At 40.3% G+C, this 14,653-nt stretch overlaps 1 protein-coding gene across 4 annotated transcripts in view; it reads left to right on the forward strand.

Annotated features, from left to right (window-relative positions):
- The window catches only part of SYNJ1 (synaptojanin 1), a 94,603-nt gene that overhangs the window by 73,829 nt on the left and 6,121 nt on the right, over positions 1-14,653 (forward strand). For 2 of the 4 annotated variants that reach the window (XM_068980406.1, XM_068980421.1), the window contains 8 exons: positions 878-1,087; positions 2,249-2,392; positions 2,955-2,993; positions 4,815-4,862; positions 6,110-6,148; positions 6,283-6,353; positions 9,227-9,335; positions 9,614-9,831. In XM_068980406.1, the coding sequence (XP_068836507.1) occupies positions 878-1,087; positions 2,249-2,392; positions 2,955-2,993; positions 4,815-4,862; positions 6,110-6,148; positions 6,283-6,353; positions 9,227-9,335; positions 9,614-9,831 (878 nt within the window). The remainder of the gene's footprint in view (positions 1-877; positions 1,088-2,248; positions 2,393-2,954; positions 2,994-4,814; positions 4,863-6,109; positions 6,149-6,282; positions 6,354-9,226; positions 9,336-9,613; positions 9,832-14,653) is intronic. The other 2 variants (XM_068980429.1, XM_068980415.1) reach the window with 2 other exon arrangements.

The raw sequence follows: 14,653 nt of genomic DNA on the forward strand, positions 1-14,653 counted from the left end.
GACCTTGGGGAGAACCAACTCCCGCCTGTTAAATTAAAGCAGAGAGGGTTACATGTCAGGTGGGGGCGCCCAGGGCACCAAGTAGTGAGGAGTCTTCCAGGGGAAGGGTGTATGACTGTGTCTGCCGTGAGGGGCGGTTCCATAGACTAGCAGGCAGGTTTGAAGGGAGGGCAGTGAGCGTCCGAGTCAGCCAGCACTGAGAGCGCTGCTCAGGGCACATTGACAGCTGTGGAGTCAACCCAGCCCCAGATGTTAGCTGACACTGGGCCTCCTGTTGCTCTGAGATGAGACTTTTAAAAAAATTATTATTATTAAATGTGTTTATTTTTAATGGAAAGATAATTGCTTGATAGTATTGTGCTGATTTCTGCCAATATCGGCATTAAGCAGCCATAGGTATTACTGTGTCCCCTGTGACTGTCTTTTTTAAAGTAATCTAATCAGTTAGTGGCTGTGCTGGGTCTTGGTTGCTACGGACAGGCTTTCTCTAGCTGTGGTGAGCAGGGGCTACTCTCTCTGTGGTGCACAGGCTTCAGTATTTGTGGCATGGGCAATCTTCCCAGACCAGGGATTGAACCCATGTCCATCTGCATTGGCAGACAGATTCTTCACCACGGGACCACCCGGGAAGCCCAGGGGGCTATCTTTAATTACTTTTTCTACGGTACGAGAGCATTTGCACTAATTCTAGTTGTATACATGTAACCTCTTTATATATACCCACATGCTTAACTTATACATGTTTGCAGTATCATCATGTTAAGGTGTTTATTTTATATATTTAACCCCTTAAGCCTAGACTGGGGGGGGGGGGGCGGGGAGAAATCTCTGAGAAAGTTAACGTGCTGGTAAGGTGGCTAACCTTGCGTTTTCTCAGGTGATGTGGATGACTATAGTGCTGAGGTAGAGGAGATCCTTCCTCAGCATCTCCAGCCATCTTCCAGTTCTGGCCTTGGCACGTCCCCCGGTTCTTCACCCCGGACCAGTCCCTGCCAGTCACCTACCATATCGGAGGGGCCTGTGCCTTCCCTCCCAGTGAGACCAAGTCGAGCTCCGTCCAGAACACCCGGGCCCCCCGCATCACAAAGTATGTGTTTTATTTCAAGTTTTGTATGACTTCCCAGGCTGATACGTTTGATTTTAGATGGTTAAACCTCTGATGCCTTCAGATCTCCTTTGGAGAGCTATTTTTGCTTAACTTTCACATCCATAGGCTAAAATGTAGCATGTTTTCTGTGCCTGCAAAAGAGGAAACTTTGTAGATGGTTCCGCCCTAAGTGAAGAGGAAGCTTGTTGCTATCACTAGATGAGAACTTCACTTCATCCTTTTTCTATGTGGCAGCTTTGTCCATGGCTTATCACTGATGATTTTTAAGCATTATGGTCAGAACCCATAACTCTTTGGGCGTAACTATCTGTACATTACCTGCTTTATAATAGGAAGCAGAAAGAGACAAAACAAGTATTTTGAATTCAACTTGATAGTCATGACTCCTCCAAAGTCAGAAGCTTTTTCTCTGTAAGTTGTTACACCACACCGTTCAGTCACTGTTCCACATTAACCAGTATCCTTGAAAAATACCTTTTATTTCAGCAGTTTCTTGAGCTCCCCCATGCTACTCTTAGGGGATTGTTGTTAAATAGTCACTGAGTCATATCTGACTATTTTGCGACCCCATGGATTGTAGCCTGCCAGGCTCCTCTGTCCATGGGATTTCCCAGGCAAGAATATGGGAGTGGGTTGCCATTTCCTTCTCCAGGAGATCTTCCTGATTCAGGGATCAAACTTGCATCTCCTGCATTGGCGGGTAGATTCTTTACCACTGAGCCACGAGGGAAGCCCTCTGAGGATGGGCTTCCTTCAGTAAATTCAGGATAAATCAAGACATAGAAAGAAGAGGCTCCCTTTGCTTTTTCTTCTCCTGACCAGCAGATTGGATTGCAAATGACCTAACTCACACGATACTTCATGCCATCTTGTTAGGGCCACTCAGTAAATCCCCTTTCAGTACCCAGGGCCTGGATAAGAAGTCCAGAGAGTAACCTGATTGCTCCCATAGTACCACAGGGTAAGGTAATAGTGTAAGGTAATAGCACAGCTGCTTGTGTTATTGATACTAAAAATGTGTGTCATTCCTCTATAGTACAAATTATTTTGCTAAGTAATTTATCATACACCTATAGAAAGTACCTGTGTGCTCATCCCTTGGAATCTGATCCTCTTACCTAAGGTACTTTTTTCTGGTAGGTTCTCCTGTTGACACTCTGCCAGCAACACAGCTGCAGCAGAAAGATTCTTCCCAGACCCTGGAACCCAAGCGGCCTCCCCCTCCCCGCCCGGTTGCTCCTCCTGCACGTCCAGCTCCCCCACAACGACCGCCTCCGCCTTCAGGTGACAAATCCTTGTATTTCCATCTCTGCTGGATTTCACCTCTCTGCTGAAAAATGTTTTGCATGTTTTTGAAACGCTCGCTTTTAGATTTCATCAGTTTTCTGTCACTGGTGCTGCTTCCTTAGGTAGCTTTTCTCTAACAAACGGCATAGGCGTGACAGGACAGCTAGACTCCTGTAACATGTTTTCAGAGCTGGCCTCTTACAAGCATGCAGGAAACATTTGTTTTGTTTTTGCTAATTTGATGTGGTTGTACTGATTTCTGTAAAATGCATGATTATTTAAAAATGAAAAAAAATTTTAATGCATGATTAGAACTGAAGAACATACATCTTGATGTTTACAGTTTTATATATTTGTTTAAATGTTCTTTTAAAATAAGTATAGTGTTGTTTCTGTTAGAAGTATTTGCATTACATAATAGCTTTTTTATAGCACCAAGATATGAATATGTACTCTACATGATATTTGACATCTTGGAAACTATAGTAAATCTTTGACATTTCAATTCTTTATTTAATGTCATTTCCTTTCTGCTGCATATTCTCTTATGAACTATAAGGAGCTAGGAGTCCTGCACCTGCTAGAAAAGAGTTTGGAGGTAACCATTTATATTTATTATAATGTATGGATCTTGGTTCATTAATTTTTTTGGAGTTTGAGCCCTGTAACTCAATGACACTTTAGGTTGCTCTGATGAAAGCCAAAATGAATGACATTTATATGCCAACTTAAAAATAACTCCAAACTTTCATTATATTTCTGATAAAAGATTAGAGCTTGATTTTATTAGTGAATATTATTAGAATTAACAAGACCTTCTATTTCCCAGATAAACAGAGTTGAATTACTTAAGGCCTGATATACTTTTTATTAATAAATATAGTCAATTCGGTTATAAAGATTAAGTGAGTCAAACATGATGAAGATAGGTGGTTTCCCAAGGATTTGATTATATTGAATTATATTAGAACTCTAGTCGTCTTGCCAGTGGCCTATGAATTAGCAAAATGTCCTAGGAATGCAATTTAAAGTTATCATAATCATCTGAAATATAGCTTTCATTTTGCATGGCTTTATCATAACTTGTCATAACATTCATGCTTCATTTTTAAAGTAGAAGAACAAGTCTCTATTACATATTTCGACAAAGAAATTCTTCTCAACACATGGGTCACTTTTTGTAGTTTACTTGTTTTATGTGAAGACTCTCACGAAGCTCAACTAGAGGCTTTCTTTAATCCAGTTCTCAAGAAAGGCTGAGGCAGAATGTCTCCGTCCCGCAGAGGAGCTGTTGCTCACCCAGTGTTAGTGTCCTTAGGGCTTGCTGCACAGGCGGCTGGTCTCTCCCTGCTCCAGCTGCCGGAGCACAGTGCCGACCGACTCACATGCTGTCAGAGTGACTGCACTGTGTGTAGACTTTAACACTTTGGGTAATAAGGGTAACAAAGTTCTTTGAGCACCATTCTGTAAGATACTACTGAAGGATAACTTTTCCACTAACTTAAAGAAGACATTGATTTTTTTCCCATTTCCAACTTGTGCTTTGATTTATAGCTTGATGGAAGATTTTATTTACCTTCCCCTTTAATTAGGAAACCAATCTGTAGAAAAATTAAAATTTTAAAGAAATTTGTGAAAAGCTATACATATTAGCAATTCAGTGACTTACTTAGAAATCTGATGTAGTTTTTTAAAAATTGCTTCTCTTCATAATTCTTTTGTAGGCAGTCTTTGCAGCATATTTTTTTAACCCTATAAACCAGTAACTGCTTGAAGGCAATAACCTGAAAGTAATTATAGTACTTTTAGAGTTTTTTTTTTTAATAATGCATTGAAAATTACCTTCTGAGGGACTAACATAGTCTCATAGAGATTTAAAATGAAATTGGAACTTTCAGATTTTTTTTTTTCCTTTATGACTGGCAATGGAGCTTTTATTAGTGGTTTAATTCTGAATATAAAGAATGAGATGATTAAAAAGCAAAGACTTTCATTACACATATTTTCACATTCCCTACCGCTAGTGAAAAAGTGAAAGTGTTAGTCACTCAGTGCTATCTGACTCTTTGGAAACCCATGGTCCATAGCCCACCAGGCTCCTCTGTCCATGGGATTCTCCAGGCAAGAATGCTGGAGTGGGTTGCCATTTCTTTCTCCAGGGAATCCTCCCATGATGTCAGATATAAAAAGAAAACTATTTTCTCCTTTCAATTCTAACTGAAAAAAGGGCCAGGATCAGGTTTGGGCCAGACATCTAGAGGCACTTTGGTTTATACAGGTATCTTTGAAGAAATTTGAAGCAGTGAAAGAACTTTTTTTGCAAAAGGACGTTTAACTCAGAAACTGTTTTGTGTGCCTGCCTTTCCCTCTGTTCTATGGGCCCTGAACAATACACAGCTTCTGTTCTCTCTCTAAAAAGGTGTTGGAGCCCCTCCCAGTCCGGGGGTAGCTAGGCGAGAGATGGAAGGTAACAAGACGTTTTCATCCTAGAAATGGATCTCTCATTTTATTCCTAAATGTCAGCCCCTCCGATGTTTAAAGATATACCAAATCTTTTCTCAGTACAACTGTAAACTCCCCCCTCCCCCTCCTTATGTATATCTTGTAACTTTGTATTTTTTCTCTCTTCATTCTGTGTTGTGTAGTTTCTGATGGTTGTCCGTTTACTTTCTCTGCAGTTCTTGAATGTTGTTCTGAGCTGTTCTGTATATACATATTTCATATACACTTAAGATGTGAAATTAATGTGCAGTATTATTTTAAGAAGAATGCCTTCAAAAATCTTTTCAGAATAAGTCAAATGTTTAGAAATGTACTATACTAACTGAAGTTTTAAAAATGAATAATTAAACCTTGTTAATTCAGTCCAAGGATATAGTATTTTTTAATCAACTTCAGATAACATAAATATGCTGAGTAAATTTGCTTAAAAGGCTATTAAAACTGGAAGCCATTCATTAAGATTACAGTTATTAAAAGTCTGATGGGTTTCATATAACAATTACACTTGAATTTCCTTTCAAAAAGAAGAAATGTGAGATGCTGACCTTAATAGTGTCTCCTATTCCTTTTGGCCCCAAAAGTAGTTTATTTCATTTCAGTCTTCTCCTACATTTCGAATGAGTTTGAGCAGTATTTCAACGCTGTCTTGCATAAGGCAGATATTGTAATAAGTAGTGCCCGCCTTCTACTTTAATGATAGGGTTTTTCTGTAGAAATCCAAAAGATCTCGTTGTAAGAGTCCCTGTCCGTGCTGACGTCTACAGCATGAAGCCCTGAAACAGTGCTGGTTGATGTCTTGTGTGATTCGGAAAGTGCGTGTCTATTGGTCCTGGAGCCGTGAGTCCACCAAGCTCTGGGAAGCAGTGGGGCCACATCTTGTGGCCGTTCCCCCAAACTGACCATGTGTTTTCAGGGTTCACAAGAAAGAGCTCTGTTGGGAAAGTTACCTTCCAGATGAGGTATCAGACCAACTGCCAACTTGTCCTATCAATGTCACTCTCAGTAGTCTAAATTTTTCTCTTTTGGGGGTATTTTCTAAAGGGCTGATAATACCCTCCAGCATTTCTAAAGCAGAATAGTTTGTTTTGGTTTTCTTTTTCCACCTCGTGCCCCCATTTCTGCTGGTAATGAAACAGAACAGCTAGCTAGTATTATATAATATGGCTTGATTGTTTACTTACGGATAATTTTTTTTTCCTTCCTACTTCAAAGCACCCAAAAGCCCAGGAACGACTCGGAGAGATAATCTAGGTAAACATTCGAATTCAGCTACTTAACCTTAAAGCTGGACCATGAATAGACAGTGTGGATATAAGTGCATGGTTTCTTGTTTCTTTCTTTAAAAACAAACACCTGAGCTACATGGTGTGATGCCTTTGTTTCAGGACGCAGTCAGCTTCCACCTCAAGCCGGACTGCCAGGCCCGGGACTTGCTGGACACAGTGCAGCCAGACCGGTAGGCAGCGCCTCGCTTGCGAGCCAGGAGGTCTAGGTCCTGGGTCCCAACTTGCTACTAATCAGATGTGTTGCCCTGAAGAAATCACGGGCCCATTAGGACTCCAATTTCCTCAATTCTAAACTGGGGGAATTAGACTTGATGCTCTTCAAGGCACCTTTGTGTGTGTGTGTGTGTGTGTGTGTGTGTGTGTGTGTGTGTGTGTGTGTGTGTGTTTTACTCTCTGAGTTGTATGTGTGTGTGTGTGTGTGTGTACTTGCTGAGTTGTGTCCCACTCTTTGCAACCCCATGGACTGTAGCCCATCAGGCTCCTATGTCTATGAAATTTCCCTGGTAAGATTACTGGAGTGGGTTGCCATTTCCTTCTCCAGAGGATTTCCCCAACCCAGGGATCAAACCCGCTTCTCCTGCATTGAGAGGCAGATTCTTTACCACTGAGCCACCAGGGCAGCCCCACCTTCAACTCGAATGGTATTCTAACATCCTCTTCAGAAGGAAAAGCTTCCTTCATTATTTGAATAAAAGTGGTACAGTTAAGTGATTACAGTCACTAAATAAATATCTTAGAATCTTGAAATATATGGGGAAGTGATGTACTAGGGCAACTTTTTATGACATTATCTGAGTAATTAATAAGGTAAAGTCATTCTTCAATCAGAAAGGTTATTTCCTTTTTATTTATTTTTGCCACACCTCGAGGCATGCGGGATCTTAGTTCCCCAAACAGGGACTGAACCTGTACTCCCTGCAGTGGAAGTACAAGTCTTAACCGCTGGACCACCAGGGAAATCCGGAAGGATTTTAAAATTAGATTTCAGGAAGCCCGTTGATGATAATCTGTCAGCTAAAACCAGTTCTAAAGGTTTAACTGCCGGAGAGCAGATGGCATTGCAGGGTTTCACCCTGCGTTGTAAGTCTGTGGTTTTCTGCATGTTTATATGTGTTTTGTTATACACAGAATTATTCTATTATTCACCCGCATGAAAATTTTCTCTGGGATAGAACAAGTAATTCAAAGAAAAAAAAAAGAGAAACCAGTGTCAGTCTGGTGGAGCCTGGGCTTATTAGGAGGCCACTAGCTGAATCCTGGGAACTGTGACTATATCTGGAAATGAAGAAACTTCTGCTAATGAAACTACTTCGAGTCTAAGAAATTCTCATAAGATTTCTAAGACAGAGATATTTTGTTTTTTGTCTTGTAGCCAACCTGAAGTCCTTTTCTATATATAATAATATGCTCCAAAGTAAAGTGTCTGTGGAATATACCTAAAATAGCCATTATCCACTCCCCCGTTTGTTTTTTTAAAAAAGGAGAAATTGTTATTCACCGACTGTACCACTTCCCACAAAGTACTTTGCTTGCTGAATATTATAAGAATAGGGAAGGAAAGTCAGGATTTTGTGCGATTACATTTGTAACTTTTGCTTATGCATGGAATCTAGAAAAATGGTACTGACGAACCTGTTGGCAGGGCAGCAGTGGAGACACAGAGAGAGAGAGCAGACTTGTGGACACAGCGTGGGCAGGAGAGGGTGGAACTGATTAAGAGAATACTATGGAAACGTATATATTATCATATGTAAAATAGATAGCAGGTGGGAATGGGGAGCTCAACCCTGTGCTGTGTGACAACTTAGAAGCCTGGGAGGGGGTGGGAGATGGGAGGGGGGTTCCAGAGGGAGGGGACATGTATGTACCTGTGGGGGATTCAGGAGGGAGGGGGCATATACCTCCATGTGGCTGATTCATATTGATGTATGGCAGAGGCCAACAAATATTGTAAAGCAATTATCCTCCAATTTATAAAAACATAAGGAAAAGGTACTGAGTGCTTAAAGCCTTCAGCAAACATGTAAAGGTAGAAAAGAACGTTACTTCCCCAGTATATCTTCCAGCCTTTGTATTTCAGCACACTGAGTTAGCCATTCCAAAGTTTTTAACCTCCATGTTTAATACAGAAAAACAGCCTCAGTGTAGTTTTTGGTAAGCCTCATAGTTCCACAGTGTATGTCCTGCTCCATCTCCTCCTGACCTGTAAAGTCGTCCCACTAAGGCAGTATGATATAGGATAAAGAACACGGGCCCTGAGTTCGGCTCCTGGCTTTATTTTCTAAGTCTATGGCTTTGGGACAGTTGTATACATTTCTTCATTTAAATTAGAGATGATAAAATAATACCTTACCCCCCAGAGCCATTTGGACATTGAAATGTAAATTCATACCCAGTGCTTAGTTAACACAGTGCCTGGCACATAGTAAACAGTGAAAAATAAAAAGGAAGATTTTTGAAGCTTAAGGAACAAAATTGGGTCATTTGTAGAGACGTGGATGGACCTAGAAAGTATCATACAGAGTGAAGTAAGTCAGAAAGAGAGAAACAGTATTGTGTATTAACCCATATATGTGGAATTTAGATAAATACTATAGATGATCTTATTTGCAAACCAGTAATAGAGACACAGACATAGAGAACAAATGTGTGGATACCAAAGGGCAGGGGAGGAACTGGGAGATTCAGGTTGACACATATATATATATTATTGATAGCACAGAGAGTTCTACTTAACGCACTGTGATGACCTGAATGGGAGGGAAATCCCAAAGGGAGGGGATATATATATATATATATGTATGCCTGATTCATTTTGCTGAAGAGTAGAGACCAACACAACATTGTAAGGTAACTAGGCACCAATAAAAGTTAATCCGTAATAAAAAAACAATGAAACTTATGATTATGTGGCAATAAATAGAGCCATTGGGATGACAAGAGGCTGAGGAAACGATACAAGATGCATAAACAATATTCTCACCAAATCTTGTCCGTTGCAGATAAGGTAAATGTCTCAGTGGTTTTCGTTTCCCATCTTTAGATTATTCCGCCCCGTGCTGGAGTCATCAGCGCCCCCCAGAGCCACGCACGGGCATCTGCTGGGAGACTGACTCCTGAAAGCCAAAGCAAGCCCTCTGAAGTACTGAAAGGTAGACCCGTAATGGAAACGGCAGTGCCGTTCTGTATCCTCCCCTTCCTCCTCTTGTCTCTTCTCTTTCTGCAGTCTCTCACTTTATACAACTTACTCAAATTGAAGTAGCCTTCTTTCTTTCTCTCTTTTTTTTTTTTTTCCTGTCTTTCTGTATGCCATAATAAAGGAGGCTACTGGGGGCCGGGACAGGGACAGGAATCTCCTACCATTCCCCGAAAGGAAGGATAAACTGGGTTTTCCAGAGAATGCCTAACAGCTGGAAATGACTTTCTTTAGGGTCAGCTCTTCTTCCCGAACCCCTGAAGCCTCAGGCTGCCCTTCCTGTGCCGCCTTCTCTTGCGCCACCTGTTCAGAAGATGCAGGAGCCTCTCATCCCGGTGGCCGCACCTCTGCCCCAGGCTGCCCCGCAGCCCAGCCTGGAAACGCCCCCGCAGCCACCCCCTCGGAGCAGGTCATCCCACAGCTTGCCTTCTGAGTCTCCGGCACAGCCGCAGGTAAGGCCTTCCAGTGGGGAGAAAGATCATCTGGGGAGCGGGGTGGGTGTGGGTGTGGGTATGGGTGGGTGTGTGTGTGTGAAGGCCTTTGTTTACATTTTGTTTTGTTTTTCCTTTTTTTTTTTTACTGAGGCATATTTGATGCCCTTGCTGTAGTCTTTGAACATACTTATTTTAATTTTTAGCTTTAGAAAAACAGCTAAGATTTGATTTTTAAAAATTTCGTCGTTTGCTGGTAATAACATATTTAGATGTGACTTCAACCAGTGAGTGTCATTTGGCATCTCAGACTTGTCACACAACAAACGCATGTTTGGCTGTTTCAGGGCTGGGGTTTTTTTGCTTGTCCAACCTGTTGTCTGGATCAAGGGTTCACAGAGAGTGACCCTAGATTAGGGCTCTTTCCCTAAAGGCTCTTTTCCCTAAAACTTCCAAGTGGCTCCCAGGCTGTTTTACCTTGTTTAAAGTGGAGGTGATTTTTTTTGTTTTTTTCCGTGTGTAATTTTCTTTGGATACTTAATTAGAATGGACAGTAATAATTTAGTTTCTTTTTGTTCCCAGCTATTAGATTAGTTTTGGCCTTTACCTCCTGGACAGAAGGGCAGTCAGGTCAATCCCTGGCCATTGGCAGTAAATTTCCAACAATCCTATTTCTCTTGATGCTGCAGTTAGCTCTTTTCTGTGATGGAGCCCGCACTGGGCTTCCTTGGGGATCTCTAAGTTTCAGACACTACTGGATCCATTTAGATGTTTCAGGCATGCAGCAGCAAGCTTATTCACCAAAGTATAAGCCATCAAAATAATGTTCTCATGAATACCACATAGAAAATAGTGCCCTTGCCTTGGTGGGTGGAAATCACGGGATCACAGGGACTTTTGTTACCCAGAGTGATCTCACACTGGAAAGCCTTCTGGTGTGTATACACAAAGTTGTTTCAACACAAGAATATTCATGCGAGTTGAGTTGTTTTACTTGGAGGTTGTTTTACTTAGTTTCTATTATATACATCTCAGTAAAATCATTAAAATAAGGTTTATCTTTAGTATAAGTTTATCTTTAGTATAAGGTTTATCTTTATATTTCTGTTGTCTAGCCTCACATTGAATTTTATCCAAAAGTTTTAACTTGAAAATGCCATCAAGGCCAAAGAACTCAAGTTTTAAGTCTGCTTTTATTTTGGAATAGTCTAAAATACAGAAATATTACACTGGTGATGTCCCTTAAGCATGTTTATAATAACAGTTTGCATTTATTTTGCAAACTATTATTTGCATTTATTTTGCACTCACATATTGCAGATATGTGAGTATGTCCAGCTAATTGGCAGATGTTAGCAGTTTCTTATGCTTCTTCACAGTGAAAAACAGATTATAAAGTAAATATGAATCTTGAAACAATATAAATACTTAGCAATTAGCACTTACTTATTAGACTATTGGTCACATTTTTTAAAAAGCTAAGACGGATATATAATTGAGAATGATGTTCTCTTAAGCTAATTAACACCAAAAAGTGTTATGTAATTGAGGACGCTGAAGATACATAGTAATTATAGAAGCCCTTCAAACAATAAATGTCCATTATTTTCTCTTTGCCAGTCTACTTTTAGTGCATGATGATTTTTTCTTTTCATTTTCTTATAAGGTATAGTATTGTATTTATTTATTTATTTTTAGTGTAATTGGAGGGCAAGAAACTTTCAAAGAAGCCATCTTAAAGCTTTGTATTACTACAGTTTTAGGACAGAAAGTGATCATGCTTTTCACAGAAAAGGTGAACGCTAATTCCTAAAACTCTATAAAATGTTTTCAGTATTGAAAGTAGGTGCGGTACTCTGAACAACTTCAGAAAGAACACACTGTCAAGGAAGATTGCAGTTCTCAGTAGAAAGTCATCTTATGACACAAATAGTATAGGATGAATATTCCATGACTGCCATGTATCATTTTCTTAGGTCGTTTTCCCTTGTTTTGCTTTCTGATTTTCATTGGAATGGGCGTGGTAATTTGCTGACAAAGCACAGCAAGCCTGTGCTTTGTGTATGGTTTAGTAGGTTGTATTCTTGACTCTTATATTCTGCTCATCAGAACTGTGAAAGGTGTTTGTTATAAGCCTTTTTTTTTTTGCCTCAGTCATTGATATCAAATCCCTCTACACATTATATACACAAGACACACTTTTCTGGGGAATGGAGGTCTTGTTCATGTGTAGACTGCCTTTGTGAAAGATCACAAAGAGCTTAGTTTCCTCCTGGGAGCTTACGGTCAGAAAGACAGGGAGGCATTTTACCTTTTGTGCCTTTTTAATTTTGAACCATAAAAATAATGCCTATTCAAAAAATAATGAACATCTAAAGTCTTAAAAATTCTTCTGTAATGGCTATAACTTGAAAAGGGTGAGTTAGTAAAATAACTCACATTTTGATATTTTGGTAATAATATGAAACAGTCTTAGAATTTAACACTTACTAATTTTTACAAGTCTTTATTAATTCTGCCAAAAATATACAAGGTATTTAAAACATAGAATCACACATGACCCAGCTTTACTTGTTATTACTATTTAAGTTATTTGATTCTATAATTCTATATAGAAAAGATTCTTCTAATTCAAATGATTATATATGTTATATACCCTTTAGAAAATGTAAAAATGCCCCACTTATCTGACTTTCAATGTCTTAGTCATCTGATTATCAGCTGAAAACCAGAAGTCAGGAATCCAATGGGAAGTAAAGTAATAGCATCACAGCTATACTATTTTGGAGTGATAGCTGATAGTGAGGGAAGAGACCAAGTAGAAAATCTCAGGACTTCCCTGACAGTGCAGTTGTTAAGACCCCATGCTCCCAATGCAGAGGGCATGGGTTCGATCCCTGGTCAGGGAACTAAGATCCTGCATGCCGCACAGCACAGCCAAAAACGAAAAAAAAAAAAAATCTCAGCTTTCTGGATCAATTTAATACCATCCCCCTGCATCTTAGTATGAACCCATTCCCAGTTTTTATCCGACTCTTCCAAAACTAATGCATCAGGATCATCAGTTCAGTTCAGTCGCTCAGTCGTGTCTGACTCTTTGCAACCCCATGAATCGCAGCACGCCAGGCCTCCCTGTCCATCACCAACTCCCGGAGTTCACTCAGACTCACGTCCATCGAGTCGGTGATGCCATCTAGCCATCTCATCCTCTGTCGTCCCCTTCTCCTCCTGCCCCCAATCCCTCCCAGCATCAGAGTCTTTTCCAATGAGTCAACTCTTCGCATGAGGTGGCCAAAGTACTGGAGTTTCAGCTTTAGCATCATTCCTTCCAAAGAAATCCCAGGGCTGATCTTCAGAATGGACTGGTTGGATCTCCTTGCAGTCCAAGGGACTCGCAAGAGTCTTCTCCAACACCACAGTTCAAAAGCATCAATTCTTTGACGCTCAGCCTTCTTCACAGTCTAACTCTCACATTCATACATGACCACAGGAAAAACCATAGCCTTGACTAGACAGACCTTAGTCGGCAAAGTAATGTCTCTGCTTTTGAATATGCTATCTAGGTTGGTCATAACTTTTCTTCCAAGGAGTAAGCGTCTTTTAATTTCATGGCTGCAGTCACCATCTGCAGTGATTTTGGAGCCCAAAAAAATAAAGTCTGACCCTGTTTCCACTGTTTCCCCATCTATTTCCCATGAAGTGATGGGACCGGATGCCATGATCTTCGTTTTCTGCTTGTTGAGCTTTAAGCCAAATTTTTCACTCTCCTCTTTCACTTTCATCAAGAGGCTTTTTAGTTCCTCTTCACTTTCTGCCATAAGGGTTGTGTCATCTGCATATCTGAGGTTATTGATATTTCTCCTGGCAATCTTGATTCCAGCTTGTGTTTCTTCCAGTCCAGCGTTTCTCATGATGTACTCTGCATATAAGTTAAATAAGCAGGGTGACAATATACAGCCTTGACGTACTCCTTTTCCTATTTGAAACCAGTTTGTTGTTCCATGTCCAGTTCTAACTTGCTTCCTGACCTGCATTCAGGTTTCTCAAGAGGCAGGTCAGGTGGTCTGGTATTCCCATCTCTTTAAGAATTTTCCACAGTTGATTGTGATCCACACAGTCAAAGGCTTTGGCATAATCAGGAAAGGTTAAATTCAGGAGTCTCATGTTTTGTAGTAACACATTTTATATAATATAAATATATAATAAATATATTATTTATAAAGTAATTTATTTTATAATGGTGTCTCTCGAAACTGTCTAAGTGAGTTTTGGTATTTTAAAATATGGTAAGCTTTAAATATTGGGGAAGATTTGTTCAAACTGTTTCTTAAGAATACTGTAGTTTTTTAAAGTACTGCTACTATATTATAGAAAGATTGTGATTTCATCTTTAGTATCACCCTTCAGGAAATTTGAATGATAGATTAATAGAACAAGCCTGGATCCTGACCATGTTAAAATAAATAACCAGTTTTCACTTTTCTGCAAAGTAGTGCCATTTTGTACAACTTCTCTAATCATGATGAACCCATAGGCTGTCTTAAAGCTATGTCCTAACCTTGGGCTGCCACAACAAAATGCCATGAACTGGGTGACTCAGGCAGTAGAAATTTTTCTTCTCAAGTTCTGGAGGCTGGAAGCCAGAGATCAGGATGCCAGCATGGTTGGGTTCTGCTGGGGCCTCTTCTGTGCCCACATGGCCTTTCCTTGGTGCTTGCACAAGGGAAGAAAGAGCAAGCCCTCTGGTGTGTCTCCTCCAAAGGGTGCTAGTTCCATCAAGAGGGCCCACTCTCGCAACCTCATCTAACCCCAGTCACCTCCTAGAGACCATGTCTCCAAATAC

This window comes from Capricornis sumatraensis, chromosome 1 (genome assembly GCF_032405125.1).
Source record: "Capricornis sumatraensis isolate serow.1 chromosome 1, serow.2, whole genome shotgun sequence".
NCBI classification, from domain to species: Eukaryota; Metazoa; Chordata; class Mammalia; order Artiodactyla; family Bovidae; genus Capricornis; species Capricornis sumatraensis.